The sequence below is a fragment of the Gorilla gorilla genome, chromosome 18, assembly GCF_029281585.2.
Source record: "Gorilla gorilla gorilla isolate KB3781 chromosome 18, NHGRI_mGorGor1-v2.1_pri, whole genome shotgun sequence".
In the NCBI taxonomy this organism is placed as follows: domain Eukaryota; kingdom Metazoa; phylum Chordata; class Mammalia; order Primates; family Hominidae; genus Gorilla; species Gorilla gorilla.
This window is the reverse complement of record NC_073242.2, coordinates 99,016,194-99,043,879: the sequence shown is the minus strand read 5'-3', so window position 1 is coordinate 99,043,879 and position 27,686 is coordinate 99,016,194. Positions and strand designations below refer to the sequence as shown.

General features: G+C 43.9%; 1 protein-coding gene across 2 annotated transcripts in view; it reads right to left on the bottom strand.

The window, feature by feature from the left end:
• The window catches only part of WWP2 (WW domain containing E3 ubiquitin protein ligase 2), a 177,397-nt gene that overhangs the window by 128,458 nt on the left and 21,253 nt on the right, over positions 1-27,686 (bottom strand). For both annotated transcript variants that reach the window (NM_001279559.1, XM_055364249.2), the window contains 3 exons: positions 24,218-24,302; positions 12,450-12,597; positions 11,984-12,105 (listed from right to left, as the gene is read on the bottom strand). In NM_001279559.1, coding sequence (NP_001266488.1) covers positions 11,984-12,105; positions 12,450-12,597; positions 24,218-24,287 — 340 coding nt within the window. In that variant the 5' untranslated portion in view covers positions 24,288-24,302. The remainder of the gene's footprint in view (positions 1-11,983; positions 12,106-12,449; positions 12,598-24,217; positions 24,303-27,686) is intronic.

Here is a 27,686-nt window from a genome sequence, read left to right as displayed (position 1 = left end):
TTGAAAGTAGGAGATTCTGGGAAAGCCAAAGTCTGCAGTGTTCCTGGGAGAGCTGCAGGAGTGGGGAGCTACAAGAGGAAATGGAGTATTAGACCCTACCTGCTAACAATGTAGAAAGAAATTAAGAGCAGCCAGTGGGTGGGAACAGATGAAACATGCTGGTAAGTCTTGAAGCTGCATCATGAAAATTATGTTTGAAAATTCCACCCGGGCATGGTGGCTCATAACTATAATCCCAGCACTTTGGGAGGCCAAGGCGGGCCCATCACTTGAGGTCAGGAGTTCGAGACCAGCCTGGCCAACATGGTGAAACCCCATCTCTACTAAAAAATAGAAAAATTAGCTGGGCGTGGTGGTGTGCACCTGTAATCCCACCTGCTCAGGAGACTGAGGCAGGAGAATTGCCTGAACCTGGGAGGCGGAGGTTGCAGTGAGCGGAGATTGTGCCATTGCACTCCAGTCTGGGCAACAGAGCGAGACTCCGTCTCAAAAAAAAAAAAAGAAAATTCCTCTAGTAAAAAGATGTTAAGGCTGGGCGCAGTGGCTCATGCCTGTAATCCTAGAACTTTGGGAGGCCGAGGCAGGCGGATCACAAGGTCAGGAGATTGAGACTATCTGGCTAACACAGTGAAACCCCATCTCTACTAAAAAAAAATACAAAAAATTAGCCAGGCGTGGTGGTGGGCGCCTGTAGTCCCAGCTACTCGGGAGGCTGAGGCAGGAGAATGGCGTGAACCCAGGAGGCGGAGCTTGCAGTGAGCCGAGATTGTGCCACTGCCCTCCTGTCCCTGGGGGACAGAGAGAAACTCCGTCTCAAAAAAAAAAAGATGTTAAAAAACTCAACTGGCAACATCAAAAGCTGGGTTCCACCCAGAGATGACTAGAACTACCTTTAAGAGGCAAACCAGCACTTTTGGGCAAGTCTTTTTGCAGCCATGGCCAGGGCAATGTCCCCTAAGAGAGAAGTCAGCCCAGGTTGACCATCCGCCACTGCGGGACTTGAGTGAAACCCTGCATTACAGCATCCCTCTGCCAAAGGGAGGCAGAAAACAGCCAGCTGAGTTTCCCAGCCAATGTCCAAGTCCACCCAGGGGAAACAAGGGAGCAAATGAAAGAACGAATTCTGTCCGTGGAAGAGGAGAATGTCAGTTAGGGCAACCATCGCCCATCAGGTCCTTCCCCAGGAAAAGATGCTGCGGGAAGACTAGGCCACGGTGAAAGGAGTTACCTAACCGCACTGTGACCCACTTACCCTACACAACTGTATGCATGATTTGACACCACTCTGCAAACATTGTTCCACACCAAGAGCAAGGGGCAAGCCCATGGGGCTGAAATGTCCCATGTTAACGACAGCTTCCCCACTCCACACCCTCAAAGCTTCTTCCTTTTCTTTCCTTCTTTCTTTTTTCTTTTTCTCTCTCTCCCCTTCCTTCCTTCCTATCTCTCTCTCTCTCTCTCTCTCTCTCTCTCTCTGTCTCTCTCTCTCTTTCTCTTTCTGACGGAGTTTCACTCTTGTCACCCAGGCTGGCATCCAATGGCGCAATCTCGGCTCACTGCAACCTCTGCCTCCTGGGTTCAAGTGATTCTCCTGCCTCAGCCTCCCGAGTAGCTGAGATTACAAATACACACCACCACGTCCAGCTAATTTTTTGTATTTTTAGTAGAGACAGGGTTCCACCATGTTGGTCAGGCTGGTCTCGAACTCCTGACCTCAGGTGATACACTCACCGTGGCCTCCCAAAGTGCTGGGATTACAGGCGTGAGCCACCGTACCTGGCCACCCTCAAAGCTTCTGCATTTGTCTCATCCTAGAATTCCCTCCTGAAACAACCTCAGGACTGCCTTCCCTTTAGGCAAGACAGTCTCGCATCCGGAAACAGGGTCTCTGTGGTCCATCTCTGAGATTCAAACCTCCCCATCTTTGGGAAGATTTGCAATTACCAGAAATAACCTGGCTCTAAATAGAAGACTTTATGAAACATGGCTGGAATGTTAGGTACATAGGCTACGTACGCCATTGTCATCCTAGAAGATTCGTTTTTCTAAGAAAAAGCCCACTGCCCTGTTGCAATCCACATTTTCCAACAGACTCTGATCTGATTTGCCTGCTACCCAACCCAGCCACATGCACAACGTGCTACGGCTGGTGCCAGCAACAGCAGCAATAGCTACAACCAATACCACAAACAATATAACCACTGGAAAACATCCACTTAAATAACTCTGGGTTTGAAGATAAAATCACAACAGTAATTACAAACGATCAGAGCACAGTAAAATTTATGGGATGGCAAATTGGTACAACACTAGAAAACTGATGGTGTCTACTAAAGGTAAGCATACATCCACCCTATGAACCAAAGCTCCTAGATCTGTACATATGCAATAGAAATGTATGTGTGTGTCCTTCAAAATACATGTCCTGAGAGTGTTTATGTCAGCGTTGTTCATGATGGCCAAAAACTGGAAACAACTCAAATGTCTACCAATAGGAGAATGGAGAAATAAATTACGGTATATTCATAAAACAGAACACTACACCCAAATACAAAGACAGGCCATGGCCGGGTGCAGTGGCTCACGCCTGTAATCCCAACACTTTGGGAGGCTGAGGCAGGCAGACCACCTGAGGTCAGGAGTTCAAGACCAGCCTGGCCAACATGGCGAAACCCTGTCTCTGCTGAAAATACAAAAATTAGCCAGGCATGGTGGCAGGTGCCTGTAATCCCAACTATTCAGGAGGCTGAAGCAGGAGAACTGCTTGAACCTGGGAGGTGGAGGTTGCAGTGAGCCAAGATTGCACCATTGCACCCCAGCCTGGGCGACAAGAGTGAAACTCCATCTCAAAAAAAATAAAAATAAAAATCAAAGACAGGCCAGGCATGGTGGCTCATGCCTGTAATCCCAGCATTTTTGGAGACCAAAGTGGGAGGATCACTTGAGACCAGCCTGGGCAATATAGCGAGATCCCATCTCTATTAAAAAAAAAAAAAAAGACTATTGACACATGCAAAAAAAGGTCATATATCTTTAATCTCAAAGATATAAAATGAAAAGCCAGGCACAAGAAAACATACTGCATGTTCTCACTAATATGAAATTCAATACTAGGCAAAGCTAAACAATAGTGATAGAAGTCAGAATAGTGGTTATTTCAGGGAGGAGAAATTAACTAGAAGGGACAATGGGAAACTTCTGGGGATGCTAGAAATATGCTATGTCTTGATGTGGGTGATGATTACGCAGCTGTGGACACATGTACATATTCAAGTTGCAACACTAAGAATGCTTTTTGTTTTGTTTGTTTGTTTGTTTGTTTGAGATAGGGTTTTGCTCTGTCACCCAGGCTGGAGTGCAGCATGATCACAGCTTACTGCAGCCTCTATCTCCCAGACTGAAGCAATCCTCCCACCACTGCCTCTCAAGTAGCTGGGACTACAGGTGTGCAACACCACACCTGGCTAATTTTTTTAAATTTCTTTTTTGTAGAAACAGGGTCTCACTATGTTGCCCAGACTGGTCTCAAATTCCTGAGCTCAAGCAATCCTACCACCTCAGCCTCCCAAAGTGCTAGGATTACAGACATAAGCTACTGCACCTGGCTGCCCTTTCATTTTCCTTTTTCTTTTTCTTTTCTTTTTTTTTTTTCGGAGAAAGGGTCTTGCTCTGTCACCCAGGCAGGAGTGGAGTATCACAATAACAACTCGCTGCAGCCTCAGCCTCCTGGGCTCAAGCAATCCTCCCGACTCAGCCTCCCGAGTAGCTGGGACCACAGGCACACACCACCACATCTAGCTAATTTTTTTAAATCTTTGTAGATATGAGTTTTCACTGCTACATTGAAAGAAAAAAAATTCATTATCCAGGGGTGAAAATTCAAAGACAAGTACAAAGCAAACATGTTTTCATTATTAAACAAAAATGGACAAGGATAGGCCAGGCACGGTGGCTCACGCCTGTAATCCCAGCAGTATGGGAGACTGAGGCAGGTGGATCACCTGAGGTCAGGAGTTCAAGATTAGCCTAGACAACATGGTGAAACCCCATCTCTACTAAAAATACAAAATTAGCCGGGCATGGTGACGTGTGCCTGTAACCCCAGCTACCAGCTATTTGAGAGGCTAAGGCAGGAGAATCACTTGAACCCAGGAGGCAGAGGTTGCAGTGAGCCAAGATCATGCCATTGCACTCCATCCTGGGCAAAAAGAGATAAACTCCATCTCAAAAAAAAAAAAAAAAGACAAAGATAAATGCAGTAAGCTTTCAACCTGAAAAGCTATAAATGAATGAATGAATGAATAAATAAATAAATAAATAAATAAATAAAACAGATCTAGGGCAAATAGTAGAAAAGTTAATAAAGCTAAAGACAGAAATTAATATTACAAAATATGGTATCTGACAAATCCAAGAAGTTGTTCTATGAAAAGTAAATTTAAAAGCAAAAATGAAAAACAAAAATGTTTAAGTTAGTCAAGAAAAAAACTGGGGAAACACACAAATAGCAAAAATTTAAAGTAAAAAATATTACAGACGTTTTTAAACTGAGAATGATATTTAAAACCCTTATTCTAATAAATTTGAAAATCTCATGAACCGATTTTCTCAGAAAAAAATGAGTTAACAAAATTGAGTCAAGACGAAACAAAGAAGCTGAACAAACCAGTAATTATGGGGGGGAAAACTGAAAAAAAAAGTCATCAAAGAATTATTTCAAAGCAAGATGCCAGACCCAGTTGGTTTTATGGGTGAGCTCTTTGCTGCACTCATGGAACAGATAATTCCCATGTTATAGAGACTGTTCCCAAAGTTGGAAAGCACATCAATTTACTTTATAAAATTAGCTTGGCCTTGATTCCAAAGCTGACAAAAATAGACCAAAGCTACAGACAAATACCACTAACGAATATAGATGGAAAACCCCAATATAAAATATTAACAAACAATTCTAACAAAATTTTCAAGGAATAGTCTATCTTGAGCAACTAGGTATATTCTAGAAATTCTAAGATAATTACTATTAGGAAATTCATATAATAGATTTTTAAAAATCTTTTCTAGAGACAGGGTCTCACTCTGCTGTCCAGCCTAGAGTGCACTGGCACAATCATAGCTCACTGCAGCCTCAGAATCCTGGACTCAAGTGATCCTCCTGCCTCAGTCACCCAAGTAGGTGGGACTACAGGCGTACACCATCACACCTGGCTAATTTTTTTTTTAATTTTTAGTAGAGACAGGGTCTTGCTATGTTGCCCTGTCTGGTCTCGAACTACTGGCCTCAAGTGATCCTTCTGCTTCAGCCTCTCAAAGTGCTGAGATTACAGGTATGAGCCACTGTGCCCAGTTGTAGAAATTAATACAGTAATTTAAAGAAGAAAAATCATATAATCATTCCAATGGTTGCTTAATAGATATTTGATACAAAGTCAACACCCAACCTGGGCAACATAGTGAGATACCATCTCTAAAAAAAAAAAAAAAGAAAAAAAATTAAATTAGTAACACACCTATAGTCCCAGCTACTCCAGAGACTGAGATGGGAGGATTGCTTGAGCCTGGGAGGTAGAGGCCACAGTGAGTGGTAATCATGCCACCGCAACTCCAGCCTGGGCAACAAAGCAAGATCCTGTCTCAAAAAAAAACTCAACATCCTTCCTGACTTTTTTTTTAACCTGCAGTGATTAATAAATCAAAAAGATTCCCAGTCAGAAAGGTGCCAAAAAACAAAATAAAAAAAGAAGAATAAAGCAAAAAGGTTACTAATACCCAGCCTTACACCTAGAAGTTATTTATTTACTAGAGGGCATTTCTCTATCACCACTAAAACAGAAAGTTTTATGCAAGGCAACTAACACAAAATAGAAATATAATTATCTCTTAGGATTAACAAAATTATCAGTGTCACAACCCACATAAAAGTCTACCAAGCAGGCTGGGCACAGTGACTCACGTCTGTAATCCCAGCACTTTGGGAGGCCGAGGCAGGCAAATCGCCTGAGGTCAGGAGTTTGAGACCAGCCTGGCCTTCATGATGAAACCCCATCTCTACCAAAAATACAAAAATTAGGCATGGTGTTGGGCGCCTGTAATCCCAGCTACTAAGGAGGCTGAGGCACGAGAATCGCTTGAACCCAGGAGGTGGAGGTTGCAGTGAGCCAAGATCATGCCACTGTACTCCAGCCTGGGTGACAGAGTGAGACTCCATCTCAAAAAAAAAAAGTCTACCAAGCAAACTCAAAAGAAACTACTGCAAACCTATACTAAAGGACTCAGTAAACTGACAGATTACAAAAGAAAATGCAGAAACAGCCATCTACCAACAATACTGAGTTAGAAGACAGAATAAGAAAAGATCCCACTGAAAATAATACCAAAGGTTTTTAAAATTTAAAGTGGAATCTATTTAAAGATAACTTCAAAATTATTTGAATTAATTTAGAAACGTTCCATGTTCCTAGGTGGGGAGTTCAGTATGAAAATTCCCCATTACGTTAACTTTACATATGACAGGACTCCATAAAATCTCAAGAGATTTTTTTGGGGGCATGGAGAGTAGGAAGAGGAGAGAATCTGACGAAACTGTTAAGGTTCATCTAGTGATGTGATATATGCAAAGAAAAGAAGCATGAAGACTTTGAAAAAAAAGAGAAACTTAACTGCCAGGTATTAAAACATAATTTTACAATAGCTTAGACAGAGTGATTTGGAAAGGCTAATAAAACGATGGATTAAATGGAAAGTCCCTAAGCAGGCCCAAATACACATATGTTTTTAATATAAGCTGAAGCAACTCAAGTCATTGGGGAAACAGATGGATTATTCAATAAGTAGTGCTAAACCAATCAGCTACATATTAGGGAAAAAAATGAATTAGATCCCTATTTGTACTGGGCACAAAAATAAACTCATGTGGATGCAGAATTAAATGTGAAAAAATAAAATCATAAACACCCAGCAAAAAATAAAATCATAAACACCTAGGAATAGAGGTGACCATTTACCTCATCTCAGAAGGGGGAATGCCTTCCAAAGCATGAAAGAAAATGCTGAAAACATAAAGGGTGTCAGATTGGACTACAGAAAGTTAAAAACATACAAAGTTAGAATGCAAATGAAAAACTAGAAAAACATTTACAAATGGTAAGACGAAGAATAATAACCTTAACAAATAAAGAGTTCTTTCAACACCAAAAGAGAAAAATGCACACTTCAATATAAAAATGAGCAAAGGACATTAATAGGGCAATAAACACTTTTTTTTAATCCTTCAGTATCCTTCAACAAATCACAGCTTTAAAAAGTAGGGTGGAGGCTGCTCTGCCATTCTTTATTCCTTTACTTTATTTTTTTTTGAGACGGAGTCTCGCTCTGTCATCCAGGCTGGACTGCAGTGGCACAATCTCAGCTCACTGCAACCTTCGCCTCCCAGGTTCAAGTGACTCCCCGGCCTCAGACTCCTGAGTAGCTGGGATTACAGGCGTGCGCCACTGTGCCCAGCTAATTTTTGCATTTTTAGTAAAGACAGGGTCTCACCATATTGGCTAGGCTGGTCTCGAACTCCTGGCCTCAGGTGATCAACCCGCCTCCGCCTCCCAGGTCTGGGATTACATGTGTAAGCCACTGCGCCCTGCCTTCCTTTACTTTCTTAACAAATTTGCTTTCACACACACACAAAAAAAAGTAGGGTGGAAGTGGGGGGCCTCAGAGATAGAACAACGAATGAATGGACCTTCCCAAACCCAGGTTCAAGCAAACCAAATGTAAAACTGCAAAACGACATGTTGAGAAAAATGGTGAAACTATGAACAGGTTATTAGACATAAAGAGGAATTCATGTCACTATTGCTAGATGTGATAATGATACAGTAATTGTGTAAGATAATGTTCTTTTTTTTATGTAAATGTTCCAAAGTAAAAAAAAAAAATAGAAAAAAGTAGAAGAATTAAAATAAAGAAAATGTCCTGTTTTAACAAGATGCATGCTGAAGAATCTAGGATAAAATGTCAGGAAGTCTAGAATATACTTTAAAATACTTCTTATTGAGAGGCCAGGAGATCAGAGCAAAAAAGTAAAAAATAAGAAAATAAAAATAATTCAGCCAAAAAGAAATAGGAAAAGCAAATCCATCATAATGTTAATAGTTATCAAATAGGAAAAAAAAAGGTTTTTTTTTTTTACAAGTAATATCCAATATATGCCAAGGTACAATACAAACCAGAAATTTCAGCCACTGCTGATGGGAAGGTAAATTGTACAGGTCTCATAAGTATTTATTTGAAATGCTTGGGACTGGAAGTGTTTCGGATTTCAGATTTTTTCAGATTTTTTCAGTTTTTGGTATATTTGCACATACATAATAAGATATCTTGGGCCAGATGCGGTGGTTTATGCCTGTAATCCCAGCACTTTGGAAGGCCAAGGTGGGCAGATCACTTGAGGTCAGGAGTTCGAGACCAGCCTGGCCAACATGGTGAAACTCCCATCTCTACTAAAAACAAAAAAATTAGCCGGGCATGGTGGCAGGTACCTGTCATAATCCTAGCTACTTGGAAGCCTGAGGCAGGAGAATCACTTGACCCCAGGAGACAGGGGTTGCAGTGAGCCGAGATCGCGCCACTGCACTCCAGCCTGAGCGACAGTGCGAGACCCTGTCTCAAAAAAAATAAAAGAAAAGGAAAGAAAAATCTTCTGACGCATGTTACAACATGAATAAGCCTTGAGGACATTATGCTGACTGAAATAAGCCAGTCATAAAAGGACAAATACTGTATGGTTCCACTAACATAAGCTACCTGGAAAAGCCAAATTCACAGAAGCAGAAAGTAGAGCGGTAGCTGCCAGGGGCTGGTGCGAGGGGAGGATGGGGAGTCATGGTTTAATGGGCACAGAATTTCAGTTTTGCAAGGTGAAAAGAGTTCTGGGGATAGATGGTGGTGATGGTTGTACAACAAGGTGAATGTACTTAACACCACTAAACTATACACCTAAAAATTATTAACGTGATTAATTTTACATCATGTGTATTTTATCACAACTAAAAAATATAGGCCGGGCACGGTGGCTCATGCCTGTAATCCAGCACTTTGGGAGGCCGAGGCGGGCAGATCATGAGGTCAGGAGATCGAGACCAGCCTGGCCAACATAGTGAAACCCTGTCTCTGTTAAAAATACAAAAATTAGCCGGGCATGGTGGTGGGTGCCTGTAGTCCCAGCTACTCGGGAGGCTGAGGCAGGAGAATCGCTTGAACCCAGAAGGCAAAGGTTGTGGTGAGCCAAGATCGCGCCACTGCACTCCAGCCTGGGCAACAGGGCAAGACTCCGTCTCAGAAAAAAAATAAATAAATAAAAATAAATATATATTGATACATTTTTAAAGAGAAAAAGGCATATTGCAAAATAATATGTTCATGTATAATCTCAATTTAGTTTCATTGATGTCATAAACATCAATATACATCTACAAATATAAAAAAAGATCAGAACAAGGATCTGAGGGGAAAAAATCATTTAAAAGATAAAATTTAAAAGCTCAAAAATGTATACATCAAAATGTTAACAGTTGTCAGGTATAGTGGTGCACGCCTGTGGTTCCAGCTACTCCGGAGGCTGAGGCAGGAGATGGCTTGAGGCTGGGAGTTTGAGGCTACAGTGAGCTGTGATCGTGCCTATAAATAGCCACTACACTCCAGCCTGAGCAATATAGCGAGATCCCATCTCAATCTAAAAATTAATTAATTGGCCAGACGCAGTGGCTCGCATCTGTAATCCCAGCACTTTGGAAGGCCAAGGCAGGCGGATCACTTGAGCTCAGGAGTTCCAGACCATCCTGGCAACATAGTGAGACCTACTCTCTACTAAAAATATGAAATACAGCCAGGCCATGGTGGTGTGTGCCTGTAGTCCCAGCTACTAGGGGTGGGGGCTGAGGTGGGAGGATCACTTGAGCCCAGGAGCAGAGGCTACAGTGAGCCGAGATTGCACCACTGCACTCCAGCCTGAGTGACAAAGTGAGAAACCTGTCTCAAAAAATATATATATATAAAAATAAAAATTAATTAATTAAAGTAAAATTGCTTTTTTTTTTTTTTTTAAGACTTGCTCTGTCACCCAGGCTGGAGTGCAGTGGCGCAATCTCGGCTCACTGGAACCTCCACCTCCCGGGTTCAAGCGATTCTTCTGTCTCAGCGTCCTGAGTAGCCGGGATTACAGGCGCCCACCACCATCCCTGGGTAATTGTTGTATTTTTCTTAGTAGAAACAGGGTTTTGCCATATTGGCCAGGCTGGTCACGAACTCCTGACCTCAGGTGATCCACCCGCCTCAGCCTCCCAAAGTACTGGGATTACAGGCGTGAGCTACCACCCCTGGCCATAAAATTGCTTTTAAAAAAACATTAAGAATAACTATCAGGCTGGGTGCAGTGGCTCATGCCTGTAATCCCAACACTTTGGGAGGATGAGGCGGGCAGATCACCTGAGGTCAGGAGTTCAAGACCAGCCTGACCAACATAGTGAAACCTCATGTCTACTAAAAATACAAAAATTAGCTGGGAATGGTGGCACACGCCTGTAATCCCAGCTACTTGGGAGGCTGAGGTGGTAGGATCGCTTGAACCTGGGAGGCGGAGGTTGCAGTGAGCCGAGATTGCACCACTACACTCCAGCCTGGGCAACAGAGTAAGACTCCATCTCAAAAAAAAAAAAAAAAGAAAAAACAATAACTATTACTAGGTGCTGTGCTTAGGGGCAAATTTTGTTTTCTTTCTGTAATTTACAATTTCTACAAGGACTTTTGCTAACCAAAAGCAAAAGTATATTGGCTGGGCAAATGAAGAAGAAAAAAGGACCCTCATGCTGGTTGCTGCATCCTAATGTGAGGCTATCCACAAGTATATTTCCAAATATTGCAATAAATAGAATTCTCCCTGATGATCAAATTACAAAAGGCTGGCTAGGGTTTGGGAAAATAAACACCAATTCAGAAGACAAAGCAATCAGGGAGTTCTCTGCAGGATTAAAGTGGAGGCGCATCTCTGGTTTTAAACAATTCCTCGGGCCAGTGTGGGTTCAGCACATCTCTAGGTGCCCAGCCGAAAAGAAAAGACCAGAGGAGGCTCAAAGACCTTTCAAGTGGCCCATCGCTTAGAAGGACAGGCTTGGAGAGAAAAGAAAGACTCTTAAATCATGTAACACGCTCGCTGGGACGCAACTCTCCCCACCCCCACCTCTCTCTTAAGCTACATCCACTTTCAGAAAATACTTTGTAGACATCAAGAGAAAAAGGAGCCTTTCTTTCCATGCCATTCATTCGCCACATATGGTACTGCTCTGAATAGAGGCCTTATGAAGGAGGGTCCAATACCACAGCCATGGGCCATGCCACTGACCACAAACAGCAATAAATAGATGAGGATTTATATGTCCGTGACGTAGAGGCACGTTGGCTAATTCAGATGGCGTGTCCATCACGTTCCAACATCCAGTAAATGTTTACTGAGTGCCGAGTAAGCACAGGGCACTATTTGTAATACTATCCCAGACACACACGTGCACACATGCACACAGGCATGCACACACACACATATACGTATACACACAGCTCCTTTGTTCTGTTTTAGGGCTGAGGCTAGAAAAGCAATGATTTAGGCTAGAGGTATTTGACAGTTTCATTCAACATATCACACATCTCCTGCAATGGGAAGAGGAGCAGAGGCAGACAGAAAGTTTCCAGTCCCTAAGGAAGGATAAAGGGCAACACACCACTGCATCACATTACTAGAGGCCCTGGACAAAGAGGGCTAAACTCTGTAGTGGAGGCAGAGAGGAGCCCTCAGCCTTCCTAAAACTCCAAAGACAGCATCCAAGGAGAACAGAGGTACCGCAGCCCCTAGTCCTGGGGGAAATTGCAATACCAGGTTGATCTGCCAGGTCCTCCCATCCCCACCCAAGAATCATGTCGGCACCCCCTTCATCATACGTACTTTTGCCCCCATTGTTCTTCAAGACGTTGGAGAGGTTGACAGATGCGGTGCCTAGCAGTTCATTTCTCAAGGTATGGCAGCTCCAGACCTTTAAATCTAAATGACTCTGGGCCGTGACATTCCTGGAAAACAAATACCTGATTCATTACATCCAAGCAGATCATTCCTATAACTTAGAAGAAAACATTTAAACTAAACTGCTGACATCCTGGGGAGGGGGAACCAAAACAGGCAGACACCCACATATATCCTTTCCCCTCTCAAAGCTGACCCTGTAACCCTCTAGCTAATAATGAACGCTCTATGAGCTCAATGGTGTAGGAACACCTAAAAAGAGTCACCTTGGGTACCATAGGTAGAAAAAGTCGGAGGTGCCACAGGGAATCTGTACCTCCCACAACCCCCTCGGAGCACCCTCTCTCTTTCCCCATCTTGCTGCGTTCAAAAAGAAGGGGCTTTCTCTTACAAAATGATGATCTCATTCCAGAGAAGCTCAGAGCTCCCAATGCGCTTCCCAGTCTTCTTGGTCTCACTGGGGAGTCCATCCACCGCCACCTCCACGTAGGAGTTAATTCGAGGTTGACGATTATGCACCTTGGGCTTTGCGGACACCACTGGGAGAGAAAGAAAGAAAAAGTCAAAGATGAGTCCCAGGGCTCCCAGATGCCCCCCTGTGGCAGATGTTCCGGCTCTTTTTAGTTATTGCTTTAAAAAATAAATCAATACATTTTGTTTTGTCTTGATTCTAAAAACTTTTTAAAGAAATGTGAGTACACACACCAAAAAAAATATGAAGTGTAAAAAAAAAAAAAATCATCCCTAACCTGAAACCACTGGGATAACTGCCAGTGATCATCATCACCAATTTATCGTTGGTAAATTGCCTTCCAGATTTTCATCTTTTATTTATTCAATTATTTAAAAATTCTTCACCCCCATAAGTCACTCTTAAATGACTGCAATACAAGCCCATAATAGGTATATGTTAACTATTCTTTCATTGTCGAATAGACTGCTTGCAATTGTTCGCTCTGGGGAAATTACCGTGAACATATACATCTGCCTGCCTTTCTTGAGTATTCCTCCGAAGGATATACACACTTTTTAAAGTTCTTAAAACTGCCCATTCCTTTCCAAGAAAGGTAAACCCATGTCGCCTCCCATCAGTGCTACAGGAGAATATTCATTTTACCAGACATCACAGAGTGCTAAGGGATATGCTTGTTCACTTTTTGCAAATCCATGGGTTAAAAATGCATAGTGTAAAGATAACAGCTAAGGCCGGGCGTGGCGGCTCATGCCTGGATTCCCAGCACTTTGGGAGGCCAAGGTGGGAGGGCTGCTTCAGCCCAGGAGTTCAAGACCAGCCTGGGAACATAACAAAATTTATAATTTTTTTTTTTTCTGAGATAGAGTTTCGCTCTTGTTGCCCAGGCTGGAGTGTAATGCCGCAATCTCGGCTCACGGCAACCTCTGCCTCCCAGGTTAAACAATTCTCCTGCCTTAGCCTCCTGAGTAGCTGGGATTACAGGCGCCCGCCACCATGCCTGGCTAATTTTTGTATTTTTAGTAGAGACATGGTTTCACCATGTTGGCCAGGCTTGTCTCAAACTCCTGACCTCAGATGATCTGCCTACCTTGGCCTCCCAAAGTGCTGGGATTACAGGCGTGAGCCACCGCACCTGGCCAATTTATAAATTTTAATTGAAATAAATAAAGACAATATTTAAGATTTTATGAGTACTTATTAAAGACCCTCTGCCATGTGCATACATTTTCTAACTGAATCCTCACAACAAACCCATGAGGCAGGGAATATATCATCACCCCATTTTACCCAGGAGAAAACAGGCTTGAGAGGCAAGGTCACTGTCCCACTCTACATAGCCAGGGAGCTACAAGCCAGACTGTGCACCCGGCCGGTCTGATTCCACATCATGCTGCATATTATTATTGAACTTTACTTGCTTGTTCTATTGCTGTTCTTCGATTACCAGCAAGGTTGAATATTTTTGCCATGTGTCGTTAGTCATCTACATTTCTTCTTCCGCTCATAGCCTTCATGTGGCAACAATTCTGATGTTCGTTTGGGACCAGCAAGCCAAAGACTCACGGAGCACAAAGCTACACAAGCATCACACCGAGGAGCTAGACAGACATCCTAGTGTATATTACCCCTGGTGGAAACGCCAGGTCACTAGGGTAAAACACATCTAGACGTCTCCCATCCTGCCCCAAATCAGAGATACAACTGATGCTCCCTTGCCTGTAATGGCAAGTCTATCCTAGCCTGAGCTTCCCTGTTTGAGTATAAGCAAATCCCTCCCTCCCAGACTCTTCTGAAAGGTGACAGTCCTACAATGGCGTCTACAACTTGGCAAAGGCCAAATTCACCTTCAGATTTTTTATAGCAGTAACTATCTTCCTCTGGCCCCAAAGGAACAGAAGGGAGGAAGACAACAGATAAAAAATCAGCTGTGGCTAAGATTCAGAAGCGACAAGGGAACGGTACTAGGGACAAAGGTTTGTGGTACTGAGGCATGGCCCAGGGTAGAAAAATGAGGTGCAGTGATTTACACACGGACCAAGGTTAACTGAGGCCACCTGGTGGTAAGAGCATGAATCTACATGCCTTTAAAAAAATAGGGACTACAAATGGTGCATGACTTAGGACGTTTGACTTTACAGGGGTGCAAAAGCGATATGCATTCAGTAAAAACTGTATTTTAAATTTTGAATTTTGGTCTTTTCGCAGAATAGTCATATGCGGTACTACTGGGCAGTGGCAGTGAGCCGCAACACCAGTCAGCCACGTGATCACAGGGGCAAACAATTGATACTCTGCCGTGTACCCCTTCGCCAGATGATCTCGCCTAGCTGCGGGATATCGAAGCGTCCTGAGCACATTTAAGGTAGGCTAGGCTAAGCTATGATGCTCGGCAGATTAGGAGTATCAGATGCATTTTCAACTTGCGATATGTTCAACTTATGATGGGTTTTTCAGGACGTAACCCCACTGTAAGTTGAGGAGTATCTGCGCTCATACACATACACATTTTTTCCTGAAACTCTGAGAGTACGCTCTAGACGTTGTGCCCCTTTACTCTTAAATATTTCTGGGTGTATTTCCCAACAAACACATTTTTTAACATAACCAATAGCACAGTTGTCAAAATCAGGACATTTAACTTTTTATAATACTAATATTTAATTTACAGACTTTATTCGTATTTTGCCAATTGTCCTATCAATGCCCATCATCGCCAAAAAAAAAAAAAAGAAAGAAAAAAAATTTGTTCTGGTCCAGGCCCCAATCTAGGATCATATGTGGCATTTAGTACTCTTATTTTGAAGCAGGGCATGGTGGCTCACGCCTGTAATCCCAGCTCTTTGGGAGGCCGAGGCAAGCAGATCACTTGAGGCCAGGAGTTTGAGACCAGCCCGGGCAACATGGCTAAACCCTGTCTCTACCAAAAATACAAAAACTAGCTGGGCGTGGTGGGGCACAACAGTAGTCCCAGCTACTCAGGAGGCTGAGGCATGAGAACTGTTTGAACCCAGGAGGCGGAGGCTACAGTGAGCTGAGACCACACTCCAGCCTGGGTGATGGAGAGAGACTCTCACAAAAAAAAAAAAAAAAAAAAAAAAACCTCCTATTTTGAAGTTTCCAATCTATAGAAAAATTGAAATAGAACAATAAATACTGTATACTCTTCACCAATTGTTATCATTTTGCCACATTTGCTTTCTGTTCTATGTGTCTATAGCATCACTACCCAAGAGAACTTCCATGATGACGAAAATGTTCCACATCTGTGCTGCCCAGTACATTGCCATGAGACACATGTGGCTATTGACACTTGAAATATGGCTAGTGCAAATAAGGATATGATTTTTAAATGTTATATAATTGTAATTTAAGTGTAAACAGTTCTATGTGGCTACAGTGACTATTCTATTGGACACCAAAGGTTATAGATAAATGCCATCTATGTCTCTGTGTGTGTGTGTGTGTGTGTGTATATATATCCACATTTTTTTTCCTAGGTAAAACCATTTAAAAGTAAGTTGTAGACGGGCTGGAGTGCAGTGGCACGATCACGGCCCACTGCAGCCTCGACCTACCCGGCTGAAGCGATCCTCCCACCTCAGCTTCCTGAGTAGCTGGGACTACCAGTGTGCAACACCACGCCTGGCTAACTTTTTGATTTTTTTTGCAGAGACGGGGTTTCACCCCATTGGCCAGGCTGATCTCGAACTCCTGGGCTCAAGGAATCCACCTGGACTCAAGCGGTCCACCCGCCAGAGCTTTCCAAAATGCTGGGATTACAAACATGAGCTACTGCCCAGTCCCCAGACATATTTTTAAAGCCATTTTTCCCCCAATTCAGTACCTAATCAATATATACAAACTGCCTGTGGCTACTATCTCCTTAATCTTTTAAAATCTAGAACATCCTCCCTTCTTTTCCATGGCAATGATTTTTGTTTGTTTAACTTTTTGGTTTTTTTCTTTTATAATCCCAGCAGCTTTGCCAAGGCAACAATGATTTTTAAAGACTTCCACCAGCTGTTTTAAAGAATGCAGCAAATTCTACATTTTTCTAATTGTGAAACTGCCTTTGCAAAATTATGACAGAGAAATCGGACATAGTTGATTCCATCTTACTTCTGATTTCTAAGCTGTCCTTGGTCATTCCTGGGCATGGGCCAAGCTAATTTTGGGAGAAATTTAGTTTATAGTTTCTTTTTTTTTTTTTTTTTTTTTTGAGACAGGGTCTCCCTCTGCTGCCCAGGCTGGAGTGCAGTGCTGCAATCTCATCTCACTGCAGCCTCCACCTCTGGGGCTCAAGCGATCTTCCCACCTCAGCCTCTCAAGTAGCTGGGACTACAGGTGTGAGCCACCATGCCTGGCTCGTATTTGTATTTTTTGTAGAGACAGGGTTTCCATGTTGCCCAGGCTGGTCTCAAACTTTAAGCCTGAGCTCAAAGTCATCCACCCGCCTCAGCCTCCTAAAGTACTGGGATTACAGGCATGAGCCACCACACCCAGCCTATAGTTTAATCTTAAAGCAAGGATAGCTGGGCATGGTGGCTTATGCCTGTAATCCCAGCACTTTGGGAGGCTAAGGGAGGCAGATCACTTGAGACCAGGAGTTTGAAACCAGCCTGGCCAACTTGGTGAAACCCCATCTCTACTACAAGTACAAAACTTAGCCGGGCGTGGTGGCGCACGGCTGTAGTTCCAGCTATTCAGGAGGCTAAGACACGAGAATCGCTTGAACCCAGGAGGCAGAAAGTGCAGTAAGCTGAGATTGTGCCAACGCACTCCAGCCTGGGTGACAGAGCAAGACCCTGTCTCAAAAAAAAAAAAAAAGAGCAAGGATAATAACAGCCCTTCCCAAAACGAAACCACCTTTGTAAAACTAATCCACAGCCACAAGGTTAGGATTACGGGAGGGGCTTGAATTCTAATAAGAGGTAGGTATAGTTTCTATAATCCCTTACTGCTCAGGAGTCATGAAGCCACAGGTCACAAGAGTTGTGACTTCCCCAATTGCTCCCATAGATAACATCGCTATTGCAGAACCTAAGGTTGGTCTTTTGAGATTTTTTCTGACTTTCTGGCAATCTACTGACTTTGCCTGGGCCCGTGACTTGACTCGTGAAACAAATTATCCTGTGGCCCCACCCAGAAGCAGACTCAGCACAGGACCATTTTCCACACCTCTATAATCTCATCCCCAACCAATAAGCAGCACCCATTCCCTAGTCCCCTACCTGTCAAATTGTCTATAAAAACCCTAACCTCTGAGCCTTCAGGAAGACTGATCTGAGTGATAACTCTGTCTCCCATACGGCCTGTTTTGTGTCAATTAAACTCTTTCTCTAATGCAATGCTACAGTCCCAGTGAATTTATTTATTTATTATTATTTTTTTTTTAGATGGAGTCTTGCTCTGTCACCCAGGCTGGAGTGCAGTGGTGCAATCTTGACTCACTGCAACCTCTGCCTCCCAGGTTCAAGCAATTCTCTGCCTCAGCCTCCCAAGTATCTGGGATTACAGGCGCCTGCCATCACACCCAGCTAATTTTTTTGTATTTTTAGTAGAGACAGGATTTCACCATCTTGGCGAGGCTGGTCTTGAACTCCTGACCTCATGATCTACCCACCTAGGCCTCCCAAAGTGCTCGGATTACAGGCATGAGCCACCGCGCCCAGCAGTGAATTTATTTTATCTGTGCAGTGGGCAAGAAGAACCCACTGGGTGATTACAATTGTTTCCTCATGATTAGATTCGGTTTAAAGGCCAGGCACAGTGGCTCACCCTGTAATTGCAACACTTTAGGAGGCCGAGGCAGAAGGGCCACCTGAGCCCAGGAGTTCGAGACAAGCCTGGGCACCACAGCAAGACCCCAAATCTACAAAAAATAAAATATTAGCCAGGTGTAGTGGCTCACACCTGTAGTTCCAGTTACTGGAGAGGCTGAGATAGGAGGATCCCTGGAGCCCAGGAGGTCGAGGCTGTAGTGAGCTGTAATTGTGCCACTGCACTCCAGCCTAGGTGACAGAGTGAGACCCTGACTCAAAAGAAAGAAGAATACTACATAAGTTATGTCGTGTACCTCTTACCACATACATTAGGTTGTCCTGCCATTGGGGATACTAAGTTTGAACACCTGCTTAATGTGGAGTTGGCCAGGTCTCTCCACTGACACATTTGTAACCTACAGTTAATCAGCAGGGTGATATTTTGAATATTTCTTGTTCTTAAAAGACAGGCCAAAATAAAGATATGAGCAAGTTTATCTAGAAAGTCTCTTTCATGAAATATATCTTTATACACAGAGTCACGACTTTATGTGAGATTTAGCTTTTAAAGTCAACAAATCAGGCAAAAATCACATAAACACAAAATTATACACTGAAAAAGCTCTTAAGAAGGGACCACAATAGAGTCTGGCATCTGCTCTCTCAATAAGTTCCAAACAGCTTGTTTCTTGTTTTATTATACTATGCTTTTCAGAGATCAGTTTTTCAGTGTTTCTCTAGTAAAATATCAAATAAAATAGCTGTCCTACATATTTAAGGGCCTCGATGCATTTAAAAATACACCTTAAAACACCAGGATCACACTGTGGGCAGGCACAAGGGAACTGGAAACCCCACAGTCACACCCCACAGGTTACACTATCAGCTTTCTTCATGAAATGCACGGGAAAAAGAACCACCTACGCTATTTAAATGGTTATTTCTCTCTTTCTCTTTCCCCCCACCATTTTCCTGAATGGTATTACCAAATCTGTGTAGGTTAAATATGTGTATAATGAGATACACCAGTATTATCAAGCTGGCTCTTTCCACCCTGGTAAGAAAATTCACCTTCAAGAAAGGCAACAAAAAAGCCTTTAGAAGTAAGTATGTGCTGGCCAGGTGCAGAGGCTCACATCTATAATCCCAGCACCTTAAGAGGCCGAGGTGGGGGCCAGGCGCAGTGGCTCACACCTGTAATCCCAGCACTTTAAGAGGCCAAGGTGGGAGAACTGCTTGAGTCCAGGAGTTTGAAACCAGCCTGGACAGCACAGCAAGACCTATCTCTATAAAAAAAATTTAAGAATTAGCTAAGTATGGTAGTGTATGCCTAGAGTCCTAGCTACTCAGGAGGCTGAGGCAGGAGGATTGCTTGAGCCTATTTTGAGGCTGCAGTGAGCTGTAATCATGCCACTACATTCCAGCCTGAGCAACAGAGAAAGATTCTGTCTCAAAAAAAAGAAAAGAGGCCAGGTGCAGTGGCTTACGCCTGTAATCCCAGCACTTTGGCAGGCCGAGGTGGGTGGATCACCTGAGGTCAGGAGTTTGAGACCAGCCTGACCAATACGGTGAAACCTCGTCTCTACTAAAAATACGAAAATTAGCCGGGTGTGGTGGCAGGTGCCTGTAATCCCAGCTTCTTTGGAGGCTGAGGCAGGAGAATTGCTTGAACCTGGGAGGCAGAGGTTGCAGGGAACCAAGATCACGCCACTGCACTCCAGCCTCGGCGATAGAGCGAGACTCCGTCTCAGAAAAAAAAAAAAAAAAAGAAAGAAAAGAAAAGAAAAGAAATAAGTGTGTGTGGCTGAATAACATGGCCCCAAAACAGAGACCTCAGGATGTTACCAGGTCCAATAGGCCAACTTCTGCTTTGACCTAGACTTGCTAATTATTAGCTAAGGTAATAAAGTCTGTAGCCCCCAGTTTAAAACCATATTAGTTCACTCTAACTCATCTCCCTACTCAAAAGGGCAGAAGCAAGGCAAAAGACTCCAAGAAATATAATTAAAATATTTCAAGACTACAAAAAAAAGCAATAATGTAATAAGAAACAGGCAAAGAACATGAACAGGCAATCCATAGGAAAGGAAATACAACTGCCCTTAAATATGTAAGATGCTAAACACTGGCCGGGTGCAGTAGTTCATAACTGTAATCCCAGCACTTTGGGGGGCTGAGGCAGGCGGATCACTTGAGGTCAGAAGTTCGAGACCAGCCTGGCCAACATAGCAAAACCCCATCTCTACTAAAAATACAAAAATTAGCCAGGTGTGGTGGCACATGCCTGTAAACCCAGCTCCTTGGGAGGCTGAGGCATGAGAATCGCTTGAACCCAGGAGACAGAGGTCGCAGTGAGCCAAGATCACACCACTGCACCCCAGCCTGGGTGACAGAGTGAGACTCTGTCTCAAAAACAAACAAAAAAAAAGAGGCTAAACATCATACAGTTGACCTTTAAACAAGAGAGGTTTGAACTACGAGGGTCCACTTTTACATGGATTTTCTCCTGCCTTTGCCACCCAAGAGACAGCAAAACCAATCCTTCCTCTTCCTCCTCCTCCTCAGCTACTCAACATGAAAATGATGAGGATGAAGACCTTTATGATGACGCACTTCCACTGAATAAATAGTAAAATTTTTTTCCTCCTTATGATTTTTTCTCTAGCTTATTTTATTGTAAAAATACAGTATATAATACATGTAACATACAAAATACGTGTTAATCAACTGTTTCTCTTTTTTTGTTGTTTTCTTTGAGACAGAATTTCGTTCTTGTTGCCCAGGCTGGAGTGCAATGGTGTGGTCTCGGCTCACAGCAACCTCGGCCTCCCGGGTTGAGGCGATTCCCCTGCCTCAGCCTCCCAAGTAGCTGGGATTACATGCGCCTGCCACCACGCCTGGCTAATTTTTTTGTGTATTTTTAGTAGAGGCAGGGTTTCACCACATTGGCCAGGCTGGTCTCGAACTCCTGACCTCAGGAAATCTGTCTGCCTCAGCCTCTCAAAGTGCTGGGATTACAGGCGTGAGCCACCGCACCCAGCCAATCAACTGTTTCTGTTATTGGCAAGGCTTTCAGTCAACAGCAGGCTGTTAGTAAAGTTTTGGGGGAGTCAAAAGTTACATGTGGATTTTTTTTACTGAGCAGGGAATCAGCACCCCTGACCCTCATGCTGTTCAAGGATCAAATGCATAAGTAAAGAAGTGGGAAATAAAACTACACTGAGAACACAAGCTTGCACCAATGAAACAGGCAAAAGTTAAAAGTCTGACAACATTGTGCTGGTAAAGATGTAGGGAAACAGGCACTCTCGCACATTGCTAGAAGGGTATTCCTTCCAAGGAAGGCAATCTGGCTCTCAAAATTACAAAAATGCATCCCTTTTGGTGTATCTTGGAAGAGACACACAAGAAACAATACTGGTTTTTTCCAAGCAGGAGCACTGAAGGACTGCAGGAAAGAATTTTGAACTATAGGAGGCTGGGCACGGTGGCTCACGCCCGTAATCCCAGCACTTTGGGAGGCCGAGGCGGGGAGATCATGAGGTCATGAGTTTGAAGCCAGCCTGCCCAATATGGTGAAACCCCATCTCTACTAAATATATAAAAAGTAGCCAGGCGCGCTGGCACATGCCTGTAGTCCCAGCTACTGAGGAGGCTGAGGCAGAAGAATTGCTTGAACCCGGGAGGCGGAGGTTACAGTGAGTCGAGATCGCACCACTGCACTCCAGCCTGAGCAACAGAGCGAGACTCCATCTCAAAAAAACAAACAAACAAAAAAGTTAGCCAGGCCTGGTGGCACACACTGGTAATCCCAGCTACTTGGAAGGCTGAGACAGGAGAACTGTTTTAACCTGGGAGGAAGAAATTGCAGTGAGCCGAGACAGCACCACTGCACTCCAGCCTGGGCGACAGAGCGAGACTCTTGTCTCAAAATATAATAATAATAAAATTAAAAATTAAGATTTTTAAACTCCATGAGTATATTATATAAATAACATTCGCATTTCAAAAATACTCAAGAAAAATATTCCCAAGAGACATAATTTTGCCTCTGGAGGACCAGGCTGAGGGGTCTGAGCTCAGATACTGAGAGCCACTCTCCCATCTGTGACGGCTGCAGAGCTATGGAACCCGAAGCAATATTCTTTCGTTCAGGCACTATTTACTGAGGGCCCACTATGTGTCAGGCACTGTTCTACTGGCTGGGGTAGTTAACAGTGACCAAAGCGACAAAAATCTCTTATTGTGGATCTTACACTCTATTGAAGGAGACAGTCAACAAATGAAATAAATTAATTAAACAGGGACAAGGGCTGATAAGAAAAATATAAAGAAGAGAGGGAAATAGATGTGATGAAGTCAATGAGAAAGGTAGCGTTGGATCGGGGATCAGGAACAGGGTGGCTTTTGAGAAAACGCCTAAGGAAATAATGAAGCGAAAAGCATTTCACTCAGAGGGAACAGCAAGTGCAAAGGCCCAGAGGCAGACGCCTGCCCAGTGTATTCACTGAAGAGCAAGGAGGCTGCGGCACAGAGAATGTAGACCAGGAACAGGAGATGAGAAATGCGGGGTGGGGAAGGGTCACATCACATGGGAGCTTCGGCTTCTACTGTGAAATGGAGCACCCTTGAATGGTTTGAGCAGAGGAGTGACAAGACCCAGCTTACATTTTTTTTTCTGAGACATGGTCTCGCTCTGCTCTGTTGCCTGGGCTGGAGTGCGGTGGCACAATCACAGCTTACTGCAGCCTCGAACTCCTAGGCTTAAGTGATCCTCCTGCCTCAGCCTCTGATTTTTTTTTTTTTAGAGACAGGGGTCTTGCTCTGCTGCTCAGGCTGGTCTCAAACTCCTGGGCTCAGGTGATCCTCCTGCCTTGGCCTCCCAAAGTGCTGATATTACAGGCATGAGCCACCACACCTGGCCCATTTACCTTTTAACAAGATCACTGGCTGCTGTGTGACCAACAGACTGAAGGAGGGCAAAGTGCAGAAGCCGAGAGACAGGACAGGAGGCTACTGCCTTAACTCAGGGTGGAGACAATGGTGGCCTGGACTAGGCTGGGACCTAGGGGTGGTGAGAAGTGGCTGAATGTTGAGTGGCACATTTTGAAGATCGAGTCAACCAGATACGCTGATGGGTTGATACAGACAATGAGGAAGAAAAACCAGGACCTCAGCTATAGACAGGCTAAATTTTAGATGTTTACTAAATATTCAAGTGAAGGTAACAAACTGGCTGCTGGTTATAAATCAGGAGTTCAGAGGAAAAGCCCAGAGGAGTGATCTTCTGTTGGTAGCATTTAAAGCCAGAGGTTGGAAGAAGCACCTAGGGAGTGAGTGCAGGTAGCAACGAGCCCTAGGGCACGAACAGGTCACCATTTTATTTTATTCAGTTTTTATTTTAATTTGTTTTTGGGACAGGGTCTCACCCTGTTGCCCAGGCTGAGTGCAGTGGTGTGATCACAGCTCACTGCAGCCTTGAACTCCCAGGCTCAAGCGATCCTCCCACTTCAGTGTCCTTAGTAGCTGGGACCAGCTAGCATGCACCACTACGCCTGGCTAATTATTTTATGTTCTGTAGAGACAGGGCTTCCCTATGTTTCCCAGGCTGGTCTTGAAACTCTGGGCTTAAGGGATCCTCCTGCCTCAGCCTCCCAAAGTGCTGAATTACAGGCGTGAGCCACTGCACCTGGCCTGAAATCACCATTTTAGACAATTTTAGCTAAAAGTTCCCTATTTTCCTGCTCCTTTATTTTCTTTCTTCTTCAAGAATTACAGCTACAAGATGACAATCCCATGAGAATAAATAATTAACACATGTAAACTATTTCACAAAATTTGGCTCCCCAGACCAAGGTGTGGTTAGATTCTCCCTCTTCCCTGGGCGTAGACAAGATGAAGACATTATACAGTGCCACTCACCTTTCAAAGTGAGCTGAGACTTCTCAAAAGGCAGGGCCACTCCTGCCCGGCTAGAGCTGGCAGATGCCATATCATCACCGTGAAGCTGTAAGACAAACAGAAAAAAGAATTTAGAGAACATCTGATAAGAAGACAGAGGAGTTTAACTCAATTTCAATATTTAAGCTTAACAGGCAAGAAAATAGAAACGTCCAAGCAACTGCAACCAGGGTATAGTTTGTCTTATAATGACTTAATGAACCTGGACAGGTCTTAGGATAGACTAGAAAGGACACAGGACTGTTATAGCAAAGTCTAGAGGAGGCAGAGTCTACTAAGACACCTCTGCCAGGCATGGTGGCTCACATCTGTAATTCCAGCACTTTGGGAGGCCGAGATGGCCAGATCACCTGAGGTCAGGAGTTTGAGACCAGCCTGACCAACATGTCAAAACCCCGTCTCTACTAAAAAATACAAAATTATCCAGGCATGGTGGCGCATGCCTGTAATCCCAGCAACTCCAGAGGCTGAGGCAGGAGAATCGCTTGAGCCCAGGAGGCGGAGGGTGCAGTGAGCCAAGATCGGCCATTGCACTCCAGCCTGGGTGACAAGAGCAAAACTCCATCTCAAAAAAAAAAAAAAAAAAAAAGATTGGCTAGGCGCAGTGGCTCATGCCTGTAATCCCAGCACTTTGGGAGGCGGGTGGATTACAGGGTTGGGAGTTCAACACCAGTCTGGCCAAGATGATGAAATCCCATCTCTACTAAAAATACAAAAAAATTAGCCAAGCATAGTGGTGGGTGCCTGTAATCCCAGCTACTCAGGAGGGTGAGGCAGAGAATTGCTTGAACCCGGGAGGCGGAGGGTGCAGTGAGCCGAGATCGTGCCACTGCACTCCAGCCTGGGCAACAGAGCAAGATTCTGTCTCAAAAAAAGAAGAAGAAAAAAAAAAGACATCTCCAAAAAGAACATCACAGATTCACAGCAGAAAGACAGCTAATCTAGTGTGCTACCTGTAGAGCAAGTTTGCTGCAAACACCTCAAGGAGGGTCTCTGGCCAAATGAGTAGAATCTGACAGTAATCCTTGCTAAAAGTATAATGCAAGAAAAAAAAAAAGGAAAGAGAAAAAGAAGACAACTAATACAATTATTTAAATGGGTAGGCTGGGTGCAGTGGCTCATGTCTGTAATCCCAGCACTTTGGGAGGCCAAGACAGGTGGATCATCTGAGGTCAGGAGTTCAAGACCAGCCTGGCCATAATGATGAAACCCCATCTATATTAAAAAAAAACAAATTTGTCGGGCGTGGTAGTGGGTGCCTGTAATCCCAGCTACTCGGGAGGCTGAGGCAGGAGAATCGCTTGAACTCGGGAAGCCGAGGTTGCAGTGGGCCGAGACTGTGCCATGGCACTCCAGCCTGGGTGACAGAGCAAGACTCTGTCTCGAAAAAAAAAAAAAAGATGTGCAGCATCATTCGCCATGAGGTGTCCCTGTCATTCCGTCTTGGCTAGAAGCAAGTCTATCTTGTACTTTGAATGGATATTTTACTTGTATGTGATTTTGGAATATCATCATTTGACATTTGAAAAATATTGGTTCATTGAGTTCTGCAGATTTTCCAAATGTTGACACATTTCATTATGCAATATCCAAAAATCACATTTGTGAATGTCACCACTGATCTCATCAGACAAGTCTTTAAGCATTGGGAAGCCATTGAGCTCTTGGTAGTAGATAAAAGCATTCCAAAAGTCTAACTTTCCCTTAAAATCTTTCACTTAAAAACTCATATCCGCTCCCCTTCCTCCCTCCTTCCATCATCTCTACTACCTTGTCTTTTGTCTTTTTTTTTTTTTGAGACAGAGTCTCACACACCTAAGCTGGAATGGTACAGTAGCACATTCTCGGCTCACTGCAGCCTCCACCTCCCAAGTTGAAGTGATTCTCGTGCCTCAGCCTTATGGGTAGCTGGAATTAGAGGCACCAGCACCACCTGGCTAATTTTTGTATTTTTAGTAGAGATGGGGTTTCGCCATGTTGGCCAAGCTGGTCTCGAACTCCTAACCTCAAGTGATCCGCCTGCCTCAACCTCCCAAAGTGCTGGGATTACAGGTGTGAACCACTGCACTCGACCACTCTTTCTTTGCTTTTAAAAAAAAAAAACTCATATTTTATCATTGGTAACAAATACTGTGTTGTTTTCCTTGAAGTGTCGGGCTCACTTCATTCGTTTTCAAGAAAAGGCTTGCCAAATACCCAAATCTAGTAACACATTTGTCTGTTAGATGTTTAAGTAAAAATGGTACTTCACCCAAAAAGCAATTAATTCAGCTCTCAATTCAAACAACCGTGCTTTTTCCCAACACACCATTATACTTCAACAGGCGGCAGAAGAGCTTTTGGAGTACTGCCCATTTCAGCACACAGAATATTAAAAAGACGTGCTCAGGAGTCAAGACTTCATAAAATTAATGAATTTTACCACTTCATCAAGGACATTCTCAGGCGAACCTGGCTTTTTCTTTTCTTTATACTGAGAGTATGTGTGGTGAAAGATACCATGACCACAGCAACAGCCCAATTGGTGCTAGCACCAACTGCTTTACTCACCTTTGCTTCTGGAACATTGGTGTGAATGGGATCACAGTGAAAAGGCAAAGTGTTAATGTCATTATAAAAATAGTTTTGGCCAGGCGCAGTGGCTCACGCCTGTATTCCCAGCGCTCTGGGAGGCCAAGGTGGGTGGATCACCTGAGGTCAGGAGTTCGAGACCAGCCTGACCAACATGGTGAAACCTCGTCTCTACTAAAAATACAAAAATTAGCCGGGCATGGTGGTGGGTGCCTCTAATCTCAGCTACTTGGGAGGCTGAGGCAGGAGAATTGCTGGAACCTGGGAGTCAGAGGTTGCAGTGCGCCGAGATCATGCCACTGCACTCCAGCCCGGGCGATGACAGCAAGACTCCGTCTCAAAAAAAAAAAAAAAGAAAAAGAAAGAAAGAAAGAAAAAGAAAAGAGTTTTAACCTTGCAAAACCCTAAAAGAGTCTGGGAGGCCTCCCAACGTCTGAGGACCACACTTGAGAACTGATGCTGTTAAATTCTTGTGCCTTTGTATCTTATGTTTTTTAGAGATGGTATCTCACTCTGTCGCCCATGCCGGGAGTGCAGTGGCATGAACATGCTCAGTGCAACCTTGAACTCCTAGACTCGAGCAATCCTCTCACCTTGGCCTCCTGAGTAGCTGGGACTATAGATGTGCCACCACAACTCTAATATTTTGTTGTTGTTGTTGTTGTAGAAACGAGGTCTCACTACGATGCCCAGACTAGTCTCAAACTCCTGGCTTCAAGCTATCCTTCTGCCGCAGCCTCCCAAAGTGCTGGGACTACAAGCATGAGCCACCAAGCCTGGCCAAAATTCCTGTTCTATTCAACATCATTAATACCTTCTGTCATTCTATTTGTATGTGACCTTTCTCCCTGCCGTCCCA